This window comes from Caretta caretta, chromosome 2, assembly GCF_965140235.1.
Source record: "Caretta caretta isolate rCarCar2 chromosome 2, rCarCar1.hap1, whole genome shotgun sequence".
Taxonomy (NCBI): Eukaryota; Metazoa; Chordata; order Testudines; family Cheloniidae; genus Caretta; species Caretta caretta.
In genome coordinates, this window is record NC_134207.1 from 16,690,043 (window position 1) to 16,705,535 (window position 15,493).

At 38.6% G+C, this 15,493-nt stretch overlaps 1 protein-coding gene across 4 annotated transcripts in view; it reads left to right on the forward strand.

Annotated features, from left to right (window-relative positions):
- The window catches only part of DNAAF11 (dynein axonemal assembly factor 11), a 50,583-nt gene that overhangs the window by 16,160 nt on the left and 18,930 nt on the right, over positions 1-15,493 (forward strand). Inside the window, exons 3-8 of one of the 4 annotated variants that reach the window (XM_075124929.1) lie at positions 1,477-1,554; positions 2,111-2,283; positions 3,492-3,727; positions 6,083-6,274; positions 9,145-9,222; positions 11,810-11,875. In XM_075124929.1, coding sequence (XP_074981030.1) covers positions 1,477-1,554; positions 2,111-2,283; positions 3,492-3,727; positions 6,083-6,274; positions 9,145-9,222; positions 11,810-11,875 — 823 coding nt within the window. The remainder of the gene's footprint in view (positions 1-1,476; positions 1,555-2,110; positions 2,284-3,491; positions 3,728-6,082; positions 6,275-9,144; positions 9,223-11,809; positions 11,876-15,493) is intronic. The other 3 variants (XM_075124928.1, XM_075124930.1, XM_075124931.1) reach the window with 3 other exon arrangements.

The following is a 15,493-nucleotide window of genomic DNA, read 5'->3' on the forward strand; positions in this document are numbered from 1 at the left end:
GGCATGTGCTAGGAATCTATTGCCATCAGCATTACATGTCTGAGCTCCTTTCTCCACTTCCTGGGTAGCATCTCAGCTTCCTGAATCACTATCAAATCAAACAGTTCTAGAAGTACTTATTCAGGTTAGTTCTCCAATAGATTCTAGTAGAAACATTAGAATGAAATTGCTTTGTTTTGTTACTCCATGGAAGGTCCCCATATAATGTGTGAAATAAGCTGTCCTATTTCAAACTAGTTTTGCTAAATTACTTGAGAAGGTTTCGAAGCTAAATCTGCAACCACACAAGCATCCTGCATTATAAAAGCCAGCTAATGTACTGTGAGATGGAGAATTTTCTGTGGATAAACAATTAACTTAATTCAGTACATATTATATCAAATGATCAAGTACAGCAACTACAAAACACATTAGTGAAATGACTAGACATTTTGCTTACCAAATGACTGTGCTTTTTGCAGGTTTAGTTTTCAGTCTCATGGAGGATAAGCAGTCTAGTTTGAAAATAATTGCTGTTGTGTTCACCGTTGTTATTTTTAGCAAAGTTGTATGTTCTCGTGACTGATTTGTTTCCAGGACATTGGTACATTCACAAAAGGAAATGGCCATTAGATGTTTGTGAGTATCTGTAAATGGTCACTACTGTTTAGTTTTGTACATGAACTTAATCCCAAGAGAAAATCTCGTTCCATGATTCCTAACTTTCTCACCCATAGCCCACAGCATCACAGATCTAAATAAAGAGCTTTGGAAGCATCAAATGTAGCCTGTTCAGAAAGTTGAGATGCCACAAAAGAAATGGCAAAAGGCAGCTTCCCAGACCAGTTTCTTAGTAGTCTGTTGTCATGACGTTTTATGAACAAAACCTAAATGGGAAGGTAATCATGGTTACATGGGGCAGGCCTAGGAATTATTTACAAACAATCATAATTCTCTGGGTCTGGTATAATATGGACTTCTGTATTCCCAAAGTGGGTTATATTAATCTTTCAAAAACCTACAAACAAGAAATATCCTGAAAAAGTATACACATATAGTTTAAGGAGGTCACTCTTGCGCCCATGGAAGTCAATGACAAAACTCCCACTAATTTCAGAGAGTAGGAGTGGGCAGTATGGGCCTGATCCATAGTTTATTGAAGTAAGTGGGAATCTTTCCATTGCTTCAGTCGGCCTTTGGACCAAGCCTTTAATGTTTGAATGATTAAATAGCTGAATAGATGTCTGTGTTCATTGTCTTTGCCATTTGATTTTTATTACACTCTCCAGGATAAATGTTTTGTTTTCTGTCCAAAGGAATTACTTTCTGTGCATTAAAATGTTAATATTTGCTATATTTTTATATTTATTCTGTTGTGAATCTCCCACTTTGCACATAATTTAATTTCTTTCAGAAATAAATTAAACAATCAGAGTAAAAAATGTTATGCCTTTCCTTGCAGATAGAATTGAAATAATATATATATGTTTATTGCAGAAAATGTAAGCAAACTAAAGAAGCTTGAATATTTAAATTTAGCTTTGAACAACATTGAAAGAATTGAAAATTTGGAAGGTATGTTTTTTTTAATACAATTTTTCCCTTTTCATATTGAAGTATGAGTGTGGAGTATGAAAGTAAAGGATAATGTAGATTATCAAATATACCCACCAACTAAGGGAATTTGTAGTTTACTTGGACGTGCATTTTGTGTATGTTGTTACAAGTAGTTATATCAAGGAACCAGAGCCAATGCCCTGTGACTTTTGTAACCAGTCTCAAGCAACCCATCTCTAAATGTGAGTCTGAATAAATATACCACAAAAAGATTTAATAGTAGTCCAACTAGCAATACTTTTTATAGTTTTTTTCATGAATTGTGAATTTTACTGAAACTTATGCCATTTCATACACATTTAAAACTTTTTCTTTTAAAAAACTAAATGAAATATGAAAGAAACAAATGTAGACAAATCAAAATGATTAGTTATGAATTATTCTCCCAAATCTGGTTCTGAGAAGCAACGTATGGTGTGTGTATTTGTGTCAATGAGATAGAGGTAACAAGTTTGTGCCCAAGTGTGTATGTGTATGATATGCAAGATGCATAAGAATATATTTTTCCATACAGGATGTGAAGAACTGCAGAAACTTGACCTGACAGCAAATTTCGTTGGAGAACTGTCCAGTATTGAAATCCTAAAACACAACATACATCTTAAAGAACTCTTTCTGGTGGGGAATCCATGCACTGAGTTTGAGGGTTACAGACAGTTTGTGGTGGCAACTCTTCATCAATTAAAAGTATGGGTTTTTAAAAGTATGGGTTTTTTAAGATTCAAATGAGTATCTAGAAGTGATACATTCCTCCTTAATGCTTCGAGTCAGAATTGTTCACTGAACACACTAATACAAAACAAAATTATTGCTTCAATTATTATTGAATGCCCTACTTGTTTTCCATAGGAAATTAAATTCTCCCATAAAGGAGAACTGATATTGATAAATAACACGGTTATGATAATGGCTTAGCTAAAATATATTTTGGCTATCTTTTATGTTTTTTATCAGAGATCTTTGAATGAAGTCTTGGTTTTTCTTTTCAAAGAATTCCAACTCTGAGGAGGGAAAATGTAGTAAAGGGGTTCTAATTTTTGTGTAAAAAAACAGTATATTTTTAGCTGATTTTCATGCATGAGAAAAGTGCTGGATTGATAGTACCAGAAAATAACACTTCTGTAAAACCCTTTTGAAGTCAATAGAAAGATTATAACTGATGCAAACGGGAATTGGATCACACCATATATGAGATGGGTACTCTAAGTAACAGCAGAAATTACAGTATAGACTCCCAGATAGGATAACGTAAATATAAGCAGACCTCCCTACCCACAACCACAGTTTCAGGGAGAAATGTCATTACAATCCACATATAAGCTCAGGATTTTATACACAAAAATACACAGTACCAGAAGACTTGCAGCAATCGGATGCTGGTCCCTTGTAATGTTTCTAGCTAACTCCCTAGATGGCTGAAGATGAAACTCATCCAGGCTTAAACTCTATTGACTGCAGAACTTGAGCACTTTTTCTGGCACCCTAGAGACCAGCATCTCTGGGGGCAATTCCCTTTTTACAACATGGGGTTTGGGCACTCCAGGCCATACTGAATCATATATAAGTGGAGCCTTTAACCCTTCCTAAAATGTCAGAAATGGTCAGCACATATACAAGTGTTTACAGTATTTTCAATAGTATGCTACAGAGGTTGATCCAGTTTAAGGTACTCTGACAGCATGAACAATTTATTAATTACAATCTTAAATATTTCTGCTGTAACCTAATTTACATAATACTAAGAAGTTACTGGAAGACTTGTAAAGTCTCTATTTGTATATTAAGATGATATAATCAAAATTAACCCAATGCTTGATGGATTTATTGATTTGTATGTGAGGTTTTCAATTTTTGCCAATTGTATATTTTTTTATTTGTTTTTTTGCTCTTTGGAGAAGTGGTTGGATAGTAAAGAAATAGAACGTTCCGAGAGGATTCAGGCATTGCAGAACTATCGACAGGTAGAGAAGCAAATTAGAGACCAGGAACAGGTTTACCTTCTCAAAAGGGCCAGAGAAAAAGAAGAGGCCCTAAAAAAAATACAAGAAAAGCAGGAGAAGAAAAAAGAAAAACAAATAAAACCTAAACCTGGATTTGACGGACGTTGGTACACAGACATCAACAACATCAAGTAAGTAAATTGACATCAGTACTCTTCTTTTTTCTGTGTTTGATAAGGGAATTTCTTTTCCTGAGGAAATAATAATTACCTGATACCAGGTCTGGATTTCCCATTAGGCACAGTAGGCACATGCCTGGGGTGCCAGCATTCTAGGAGTGCCTAAAAATTCATATTTTGCCACTTCTGGGTCCCGGCAGGGGCAGGGCCGGCTGAGGGGGAGATGGCCCCACGCAGCCCTGCTGGAGCACTTCTTGCTCAGCCCGGTTAACAGAGTGACCTCCCAGCTGAGCCGGTGAGTGCAGCCAGGGGCGGGGCTTGGGAGAGTGGGTCTCTGGGGGTATTTGTGGGGGGGTCTGGGCAGTGGGGGTTTGTGGGGGGTATTGGGGCGTAGGGGAGGTCTGTGTGTGTTGGGGCACTGGGCAGTGTAGGATCTGTGTGGGGCACTAGGAAGTTGTAGCGGGGGGCGCTGAGCAGTGGGGAGTCTGTGGACGGAGCGGTGCTGGGCGGTGGGATGCCTAAAAGTTAAAAGTGGCGGGGTACCCCCACTGCTCACAGTAATTAGGAGCTCTGAGCTGCTACAGGTGGTGGGGGTACCCCACAGCTCCCAGCCACTGCAAGCAGCGGGGTGAAAGCTGCAAGCTGCCGTGGGTGGCAGAGGCACCCTGCAGCTCCCAGCCGCTGTGGAGGCAGGGAGGGGGGGCTCTAAGCCTCTGTACCTAGGGGCGCCCAAGGTGGAAATCCTGCCCTGCTTGGTACATTTACTTTTTTACATTTTGCTTTTAAAATTGTGTATGTTTATCTTCATTGCTGATCTCACTTCTAATAGTTTACCCTCTTCAGGCACTGATCCCCACAATAGGAGAGCAGAATTGATCAGAGAACAGAACAGAGGATTTGGGAATCTTTTTACTGGGAAACGCTGTAGAATTTTGTTTCCTGAACCCAGTCTACTTTGTGGCTCTAAAATTATTTGCACTGTGGAAGGAGTTTTCTTAGATTAGATGGATCCAGATGGTGAAATACCTGTTTAGAGTGAGAAACATTATAAAAGAACATTTGCAGTCCAGTTGCCATTCTTGTTTATGGATAGTAATGTAGTATCTTCTGTTCCACGGAGATGGTATTATGGACATTTGGGCTCATAAATGATAATTCAGTCAAAACTTCAGTGTTCACCGGTCATAGATCCAAAAGTCCTGAAGGTTATAGTGGTTTAGGCTCTAGAGAAGATTATCAGTGCTGAAGCCATAATAGATTGCTTGGCTACAGTTGCTATTCAGTAACTGGTCAGGTCTTGGAAGCATTATGGCTTCATTTTGCAAGTATTTACTCTCCAGGAATGCTTCCTGTCTCACACAATATCCCTATTTCTTCATATTGTTTTTATTCACGGTTCCCCTCCCCCTTTCATTTTCCTAACTTTATTTTGAGTCTTCTCATGTGTCTTGTGTGTCTTCTCATGTGTCTCATTATCTTTCGGTGTCACACATAACACACACCCTTTCTTCTTATATTTACACATACTTCTCATCCCTCTCCTCAGACAACTGTTATTAGTAGGCTATTTAGGTTTTTATAAGGTCAGTGTGGAATCTGGGTGACCACTTCTTTCTTGATGAATGAGACATATTCTAGCTGAGGATTTGCATTCCCAATGGAAATTTCCTGCTCTTCATTCTTTCTTTTGAGCTATTCTATTGTTTTAGCACTTTAATAAAGTTCTCTGCTTTTTGTTTATACTGAAGAATTATGCTCCTCCAAGGTTACCTTTGCTGTAATGTCACATTTGTAGCTATCTATGTAATTAGGGTTAGAAGATGGATATGGTTCAGGCTAGTGAGTCATTGATTCTCATCCAAGAAATCAGTTAACAAGACCCATCCAATGAATTACGAATGCAATATAAGGTGCTTATAGTTGTCTGATGTTTGTCTTTGACTTAATTGGTATCTGTGCATATGTTGGCATTGTCATGCAGAAGAATTGAAGGAAATCTGAAGATCTAATGGTTTAAGCACAGGACTGCATGTTAGGAAAGCTATGTTTTATTCCTTGGTCTGACATAGACTTGCTGTGTAGTCATGGGCAAAAGTCAAGATGACAAGAAGGAACCACATATTGCCATTATTGAGTCCAGCTACTTCAAAGAAAATTAACAAGAAAAGTAAATGAAACATTAAGGGAAAAACAGAACAGTTCGGTAAGCTACCCTGAGTCTTAAGGAATATTCGGTATTGGTAGAGTGATAATTAATTATACTACTATATAAATTGGTGTGAAGACAAAATTGCTGCAGGATCCATTGCCAAGCCCTGCTACTCTTTCCACATTTCAAGGAATACCATTCTGTGTACTCTTTTCTAGCCCAGATCCTCTAAAAGACAAAGAAAACCACCAGCAGAAAGAAAGAGAAAAGGAATACCAAGAATGGAAAATAGATACAGATGATGAAGAGGACAGAGCTTTTTGGGAGGAGCCCACACCTTATACTCCAGAGTCTAGATTAGAAGCTCACAGACATCTTGAAGAAAAACGGAGAGTTAAAGAAAATATTAGGTATCTTGATTTTTACATAAACCCTAAATTGGTTAAGGGATAGATTTTCAAAGGCATAAAGTCCAGGTAGTCACCCAAATCCTATTGAAAGTCCAGTGAAAGTTGGGTGCTTAATTCCCACTTATGCCAAAATGAAACGCTGCCTACTCTGTGCATTGTTCGCTTTTGTTTCTTTATATTATTCATGATACCTGATACTGTTTTTCTTCAAATAGTTTTTTTTTTTAATTTTAATTGGTTGTTTCTATATTCAGCCCCAGTTTATGTTTCAGAAAGTTCAGTGTTCAGTTATCTAAATGCTATCTTCATTGCACTTGAGTGCTTACTTCTGCTATTAAAGGCATTTACTATGAGGGCATGCAACAGAATTCTACAGAATTTTTTCAGAAGCAGCACTTCATACACCTTTTCCATATGACTTACAAAATTCCATGCATGTCTGAACATGAAAATTGGTTCTCGAGTAACAAGATCCTGCATGTTGTATGTGCTGTTTGGGTCAGGAGAACAGTCTTAATGCATAATCCCTGAAAAGTCATCCAAGGCTTGGTCTATACTATGGGGGGAGATCGACCTAAAATACGCAACTTCAGCTATGAGAATAGCGTAGCTGAAGTCGACGTATCTTAGGTCAACTTACCTCGCATCCTCACGGCGTGGGGTTGACTGCCGCCGCTCCCTCATCGACTCTGCTTCTGCCTCTCGCCGCGGTGGAGTACAGGAGTCAGTGGTCGAGCGATCGGGGATCGATTTATTGTGTCTACACTGGACGTGATAAATCAATCCCCAATAGATCGATCACTACCCGCCGATCCGGCTGGTAGTGTAGATGTACCCTAAGTTTTTGTTTGTTTTTTAGGATGCCACTGGAACGCCACATAAACTTAAAACAATGCATGGATATTTTACTAGATTTTTTTTATAGCTATAGGCCGCCATTTTCAAAGATGGTGGATGCCCAAAGTTAGGGTCCTAAATTCATATTTAGGTACCTGAATAAAAGGGACCTGCTTCTCAAATGAGCTGAGCACCTTAAGCTCCCCGTGATTTCCCTGGGGCCTGTGGGTACTTGGCTGTTCTGAAAATCGGGCCACTTACTTAGGTGTCTGTAAATGAATTTAGGAATCTAACTTTAGGCATCCAGGTTTGAAAATGTCAGCTACAGTATTTACACTAATATTCATTGAAAGATATCATAATCACTTATTTAAGACTTGAAACTATGCTACGTTGGGTTATGATTCCGTCACATCTAAAACACTAAAGATGTTTGTTTAAAACACTAAAGATGGGTTTAGTCAGTACTAGGGAGATCTCCAAGGAAAATTTAGATTCTGTAGAAAATGGTGTTGATGTTCATTAGATAATACTTTTCCTACTGTGTCAATATTAAATCAATGCCCCAAGATAGTGTTAGAAGCACTCTTCTGGTGCTTTAAGTACTGTCTTTGGGATGAGAAGTAATAAGTTCTAACAACTTCTCATTAAAAATCCAGTGGCGTTTTTGAGTATTAACTCCAGTGTCTAGTCCAAATTCCAGTTTGAATAATTATATTCTGCCTTTCTTAATTTCTCATGGAATTTCAATGAGATGATGAATCCTTCCTGTCCTAAACTAATGTCATGTTTCATTTCACTAGTGGCTAGAGTCACTCATGTATACACTGTGAGGGGAGATTCTTATAGCCAGGGAATATTGGGGGATATAGTGACTTCAAGGTATCTGGAAGCAGTTTAAACAACTTCCTACTTTCTTTTGGATTTTTACAAATTCATTAAATTTTATATGTATACCACATCAATTAGGTGAATATTGACAAGTTGTGGACTAAGAGAAAAAATGTGATATTTACAACATGATATTTAAAAAAAAAATCTAGTTAGATTTTTTTCCACTAGAGAGAAGCAAATTCTTCCCTGTCGTATTACTAAGATTTCTAGCTGAAAGCAATAAAAATATCCATTAAATATGTAGGCATCTTAAATTATCAAGCAAAATACTAATAACGGAGATTTGGACTCTTTTAGGATGAATTGGTTTGGTCAAAAGTACTCAAGGGGTGGCTTGTTCATTGCACTAATCAAAAGGCTAGGTGCAGTTTGACTAGTAGTATGTGGGATTGGGAAGGGAAGGTTGTAGGAGACCTGATTTTATTGTAGATATGTATTATGATAACTTTGAAGGAAGAGGAGAACAGTAAACATGTGCCAAAAATACCCCAAACACAAACAGCAGATAATTGTTTAAATATTTACATGGATTCACTTTGGTCATATTCGTGCCCTTTTTATGTTTACTTCTTGCAAACATTTGAGTAGTCAAGTATGACAATCACAAAATATTCTCAGGAAGCATATTTCAAAGGTTCATGCATAAGTATTTGGGGAAACCAATTTTAATTTTACACACACTACTATTTGCATCAGAAATGCCTGCAGATAATAGTAATGAGACCACATAATTTATGTGAAAAATCATAACTAGCAGCGCACCTTACATTTCAAATATTTGAGATCCATCCATTAATTAAATTTTGGGGAAAATATATATACACGTCAGGAAATTGTAAGCTGCTCACAGATATTCTGTGAAAAGAAAAAGAAGTTAAGCTCAATGAATAAAGGAAGTGTTTGCTGAAAATTATTTGCTCACCTTTACTGGCAAGTTAAAATAACTTTTCCAGAGCAAAAGACAACATTGTATAACCTGTGTTATTAGTGGGGAGCTTGTAATTTTAAAATCAAAAACTAAATCACATTGAACTTGCTGCCATGTTTCTCTTCATTCTTTCTTTGCTGCTTCACAAAAGGATAAGAATGTGATAATAAACCTTTGTTTCCTTTTCTTTCTCTCTTTTTTTTAATTAAAGAGGGCAAAAAGTGAAAGAGAAGCCACCTAGGACTTTGATCACTGCAGAAGGAAAAGTTCTGAATATGAATGAGCCAAAGTATGTGAGGAAAAATAATAACTTTAAATGAGTGAACTAGTACTTTGCTTTTTATAATAGGTTTGTTGAAGGTATTAATGTAACAGGTCAGACAAATTCTAAAATCCAGTGCTGCATTTTGTTTCTGTTGAGGACGCAATGTTAATAGATATAGCAATATCTTGAAGTTAGAGAACTAATGAATTATCAATCCATTCAAAAATATTTAGCCACTTGTTCTTTAACATTTATAAAACTATTTATCTATAAAGACATCAGATATTTTACTATTTTCCCTTCTAAGGTGTAGGGATCTTGCTAATTGTGGAAACGGGTTAATTATGTTTGACCATTGAAGGTAATTGTATGAACAGGTACTTTAAATGTAGAAAAAATACATCAGAGTAATGTTTCTGGACCAAATATTTGCTTCCACTTGTAGGTGGGATGGAAACCTGGCCGATCTGGGTGATGGAAACCCCCTCTATTGGAATCAGGTTCAGTAGCAGGGGAGAGAGTGGAGCTGGGGGAAAACTCACCTACATTTTATTGCTGACATAGTTATTATGTGATGCTGAAACTTTTCTGGAAGATGTTTCCAGAAACATCAGCATGGTTCCATTGGAGCTGTGCTTCCTTTTCATTGGAAGAGGGGTAGGAAATAGAGTTGCGGCACAGAGGTTCCCTACAGATTGCCTTTGTCCCCAGCAGCTACCATAAGATAGCAAGCATCTCTTTCTCCTCTCCTGCTGGAGGGAATGAAGAAGCCCTGTGAAGGAAACGTCATGATATTTCCTGACCCCTAGACAAGTTTTTCTCATGTTGGGGGTGAAATGACACTGGGTATTTTTCCTAAGACCAGGTCAGCTGCAAAAAGCAAAGCTAACATAGCTTTTGATGATTAGTGTGGAGAGAATGTTGTTACATCTTTGGAAGGACAATCTAAAGCCATGCACATTTAAGGGCCTTGGAAACTGGCATTTTGATTTTGAGTGGTATGAATGGAGTGAATAGTAGTAGCAGAAGTTTTGGTGTTTATTCCGAGTACATCAGAAGAAGCTCATCCTTGTATTGATGTCTTCACTTTATTATAAAAATGTGTTGACAGCAATACAAAAAAGAGTAATTTTCTGTGCAAAGACAAGTCTATAATAGCTTAAAATTTTGTGTTGACAGTACTGAATTATGGTTCTGAGAGGTACAGACATTTAGAATAAAGCTCTAGCACTATTCCTTTAGAAATAATGTTGCCCAGAGTTTTGCGTTGTCAATAGTTACTTGTGGTATACTATTCATACAGGTCTTCTGCATTGGAATTTATTCAGTGGATTTATGTATATAGGGCCAGATTATGATAGGCAGTTGCACAGGTGTGTGGGAAGCACACAAGGAGCTTCCACCCTCCAAATTTCATGGTCTACACCAGGGCCTGTGACAGTTCCGGTGCTCATTGCACCCCTGCTAGTGAATGGTACCCAAAAGAGAACATAGGAAATACATTCACAGCAAAGCACTTGGAAGGCACGTTCCCTCCCCAGCATGGCTTCCACATTGCATTGCAGAAGCCTAGTAGAGCAAAGTCAGACTTCCCTCAGTGTTGTCTTTGACTATCTACCAGGAAAATAGCTACATCCTGCATAGAAAGGAAGGATATTTCTTTGCTAGATAGGCTGCTATCAAGAGAAAGTTGCACTTCCTTTTTCAGCTCTCCATGTGTTGGGGAAATCTGCCTTGCAGGAAAGAGACCTGGAAACATCTCTAGTGCTCATGGGGAAAAAAGGCATGGAGATTTGGAATCATTCTTTTGTAGTCGTCTTCTCTGCACCTTCCCTTCAAAAACACTCCTAATCTAGACAGCTCACTGCTTCATAAAGCCTCCTCAGTCTGACTGTACTGAAATAGAGAAGACTAAAAAGTAACAAATATTACTGGCACATACATTTTATAGTTGAGAGACCCCTTTATTAAAACTTTTAAGAGCTGAATTTTTCCCATCAATTACCTGAAACCCCGTGTATCCGAGCTAGCGTGAGTCTAAACAGCGGCGTAGCCACCGTAGCATGGCTACTGGCAGCAGAGGCACAGCTTAGTTGCGCCATGTATGTGCCCAATGGTTTCACATGGGTTTGTGCTTAGCCTCCGCCGCCACTACCCATGCCACTGTGACAACACTGCCATCGAACTAGTGCCAGCATGATGTGTACCGGAGCAGAGGAATTACACTCCTAGCTCATAGTGTCAATGAAGCCACAGATATACCCACATTTTCTACACCCACTAGAAAAGTTTTCACCAGCAGATGTCTCTGTTCCTACAGTGACAGCTGGATTTTAATGAAACTGACCTTGTACGCTACTTCTAATTAGGTTTTCAGTTGAGAAGAAAAAAAACCCGAAAAATAAAACAGAGCCCAGTTCAAACATCAGTAGTGTACACATTCATGTAGTGAAGCTGTAGATGATTCTAAAAAGACCATATGAAGTATTTTCAAAATTATGTTGGTATTAATCTAAAAAATGCTAGAAGTTGAATGTAAAATTATGGAATTATATGCTCACACAAATCAGTTGTATTTATTCTGAAGATTTTCTTTTATCATTGTTACTAGGCTTCATTTCTTTTTGAAAGATGATGAAGAAAACAACCAGTTCATCCTGGATCTTGCTGTTTATAGGTCAGAATTATTTATTATCCTGATATTTGGGAGCAATTGTCACTGCTGTCATACACTGATATGCAGTATTCAAAATTCACCCTTCCCCACACACTGGGACTTTGTGAACGGAACAAAGCATGGGGGGAATGGAAGGAATGGAATCCACCCCCAAAACTGTGGGCAGGTGATGGGGTCCTTCATATCCTGAATAGCCATTGTCCTGTATACTTCTTTTATAGGCGTTCTATATTGTTGGATCCATGTAAGCCCAGTTGCAATGGGCCTTTCCTGAGTCCACAACAGGGGTTCCTTCAGCACCAACCTATTTAGAGTTATGCAAAATCTCCTCTGCCTTCCTCACCCCCGAAAAACCCCCACTCTTTAGCTCTTCTATTCACGATCACTACCCTCTGCACTGCAGTGGAAGAATTTTGCCCCATGTGAGCACCTGGTAGAGTAAAGCTTGTGCAGTTATTAGTTATACAACATGAACCAAGATACGTTCCAGGAATTATTTTGAGGAACTACTCTGGTCTGTGTTATATAGGAGGTCAGACTAGATGATCACAGTGGTCCCTTCGGGCCTTGGAATCTATAAAATACTCTTGTTGTGTTGGAGGACTTTTTTCCCTTATACTCTGGTATTTCTGAGTTATCAGAATGCAACTTTGTTTTAAGCTGTGGAAACGCTGTTCAAGTGTTGACGACAATAAGACTTTGAAGCTGGTATGTAGTAGTATGTACTCTTCAGTGAGGATTGCAAACTTCACAAAATTTGAAAAAGTTAGCCAAGAAGTAAAGAAGTTATAATAGAAGGAAGAAGAGAAAGTGATACATTGTACCGTCAGTGATGGGCTGAAGAGTGTATAGATTGCTCAGTCAATAGCAGATGTTACTCGAAGTGGATTCTTTACAGCTTACAAACCTTTTTTAACAATATTGAAATGCAAAAATGCTGACTCTTGTGTTGGTGTAGGCCATTACAGTTCATTGAGTTCCTGAAAATTGAATGAAAAAAGTTATTCTTCATATGGGAGTCAGTGTAGCCTAGTGGATAGAGCACTGGACTGGGAGTCGAGAGACCTGGGTTGTATTGTGAGCTTGGCCACTGGCTTCTGGGTGACTTTGGGCAAATCACTTCACTTCCCAGTGCCTCAGTTTCCCAATCTGTAAAATGGGGATAATGATATTAACCTTGTTTGTAAAGCACTTTGAGATCTGCTCATGAATAGCGCTTCATAAGAGCTAGGTATTAATAATAATAATTATTAATAATAATTATATTACTAGCTTACAAATTAAACCTCTATAAAGGGGAGTGGCAAGATGGAAGATTTTCATTTGCAAATTAACCAACATCTATTAGGCATGAAACAGGGATAAAAAATATGAGATTAATACAAAAAGCATTCCCACTTTTCATTGTAATTTCCCCAATTATTGTTTATTATTTGTATTGCTATAACAATCCAATGTCCAAATAATAATCTGGGACCCATTATGCTGGCCACTGTGAAAACACTGTCCCAGTCCCAGAGAGCTTAAATTCTAAGATTCTCTCTAGGGCTGTCGATTAATTGCAGTTAACTCACGCGATTAACTCAAAAAAATTAATCGTGATTAATCGCAGTTTTAATCACACTGTTAAACAATCAAATACCAATTGAAATGTATTAAATATTTTGGATGTTTTTCTATATTTTCAAATATTTTATTTCAATTTACAACACAGAATACAAAGTGTACAGTGCTCACTTTATATTATTATTTTTATTACAAATATTTGCACTGTAAAAATGATAAAAGAAACAGTGACAGGTTTCAGAGTGGTAGCCGTGTTAGTCTGTATCAGCAAAAACAATGAGAAGTACTTGTGGCACCTTATAGACTTACAGTATTTTTCAATTCACCTCATACAGGTACTGTAGTGCAATCTATCGTGAAAGTACAACTTACAAATGTAGATTTTTTCATTACATAATTGCACTCAAAAACAAAACAATGTAAAACTTTAGCGCCTACAAGTCTACTCAGTCATAGAATCATAGAATATCAGGGTTGGAAGGGACTTCAAGAGGTCATCTAGTCCAACCCCCTGCTCAAAGCAGGACCAATCCCCAACTAAATCATCCCAGCCAGGGCTTTGTCAAGCCTGACCTTAAAAACTTCTAAGGAAGGAGATTCCACCACCTCCCTAGGTAACACATTCCAGTGTTTCACCCCCCTCCTAGTGAAAAAGTTTTTCCTAATATCCAACCTAAATCTCCCCCACTGCAACTTGAGACCATTACTCCTTGTTCTATCATCTGCTACCACTGAGAACAGTCTAGAGCCATCCTCTTTGGAACCCCCTTTCAGGTAGTTGAAAGCAGCTATCAAATCCCCCCTCATTCTTCTCTTCCGCAGACTAAACATCCCCAGTTCCCTCAGCCTCTCCTCATAAGGCTTGTGTTCCAGTCCCCTAATCATTTTTGTTGCCCTCCGCTGGACTCTTCCCAATTTTTCCACATCCTTCTTGTAGTGTGGGGCCCAAAACTGGACACAGTACTCCAGATGAGGCCTCACCAATGTCGAATAGAGGGGAACGATCACGTCCCTCGATCTTCTGGCAATGCCCCTACTTATACATCCCAAAATGCCATTGGCCTTCTTGGCAACAAGGGCACATTGTTGACTCATATCCAGCTTCTCGTCCACTGTAACCCCTAGGTTCTTTTCTGCAGAACTGCTGCCGAGCCATTCGGTCCCTAGTCTGTAGCGGTGCATTGGATTCTTCCGTCCTAAGTGCAGGACTCTGCACTTGTCCTTGTTGAACCTCATCAGATATCTTTTGGCCCAATCCTCCAATTTGTCTAGGTCCCTCTGTATCCTATCCCTACCCTCCAGCGTATTTACCTCTCCTCTCAGTCCTACTTCTTGTCCAGCCAATGGCTCAGAGAATCAAGTTTGTTTACATTTATGGGAGATAATGCTGCCCGCTGCTTATTTACAATGTCACCTGAAAATGAGAACGAGTGTTTGCATGGCACTGTTGTAGCTGGTGTCGCAAGATATTTACATGCCAGGTGTGCTAAAGTTTCATATGCCTCTGCGTGCTTCGTCCATTGTTCCAGAGGACGTGCTTCAATGCTGATGACGCTTGTTAAAAAAATAATGCATTAATTAAATTTGTGACTGAACTCCTTGGTAGGGGATTTATGTCTTCTGCTCTGTTTTAACTGTATTCTGCCATATATTTCATGTTATGGTAGTCTCAGATGATGACCCAGCACATGTTGTTCAATTTAAGAACATTTTCACTGCAGATTTGACAAAATGCAAAAAAGGTACCAATGTGAGATTTCTAAAGATAACTACACCACTTGACCCAAGGTTTAAGAATCTGAAGTGCCTTCCAAAATCTGTGTGGGATGAGGTGTGGAGCATGTTTTCAGAAGTCTTAAAAGAGCAACACTCTGATGCGGAAACTACAGAACCTGAACCACCAAATAAGAAAATCAACCTTCTGCTGGTGGTATCTTACTCAGATGATGAAAATGAACGTGCGGCGGTCTGCTCTGCTTTGGATCGTTATCGAGCAGACCCTGTCATCAGCATGGACACATGTCCTCTGGAATGGTGGTTGAAACATGAAGG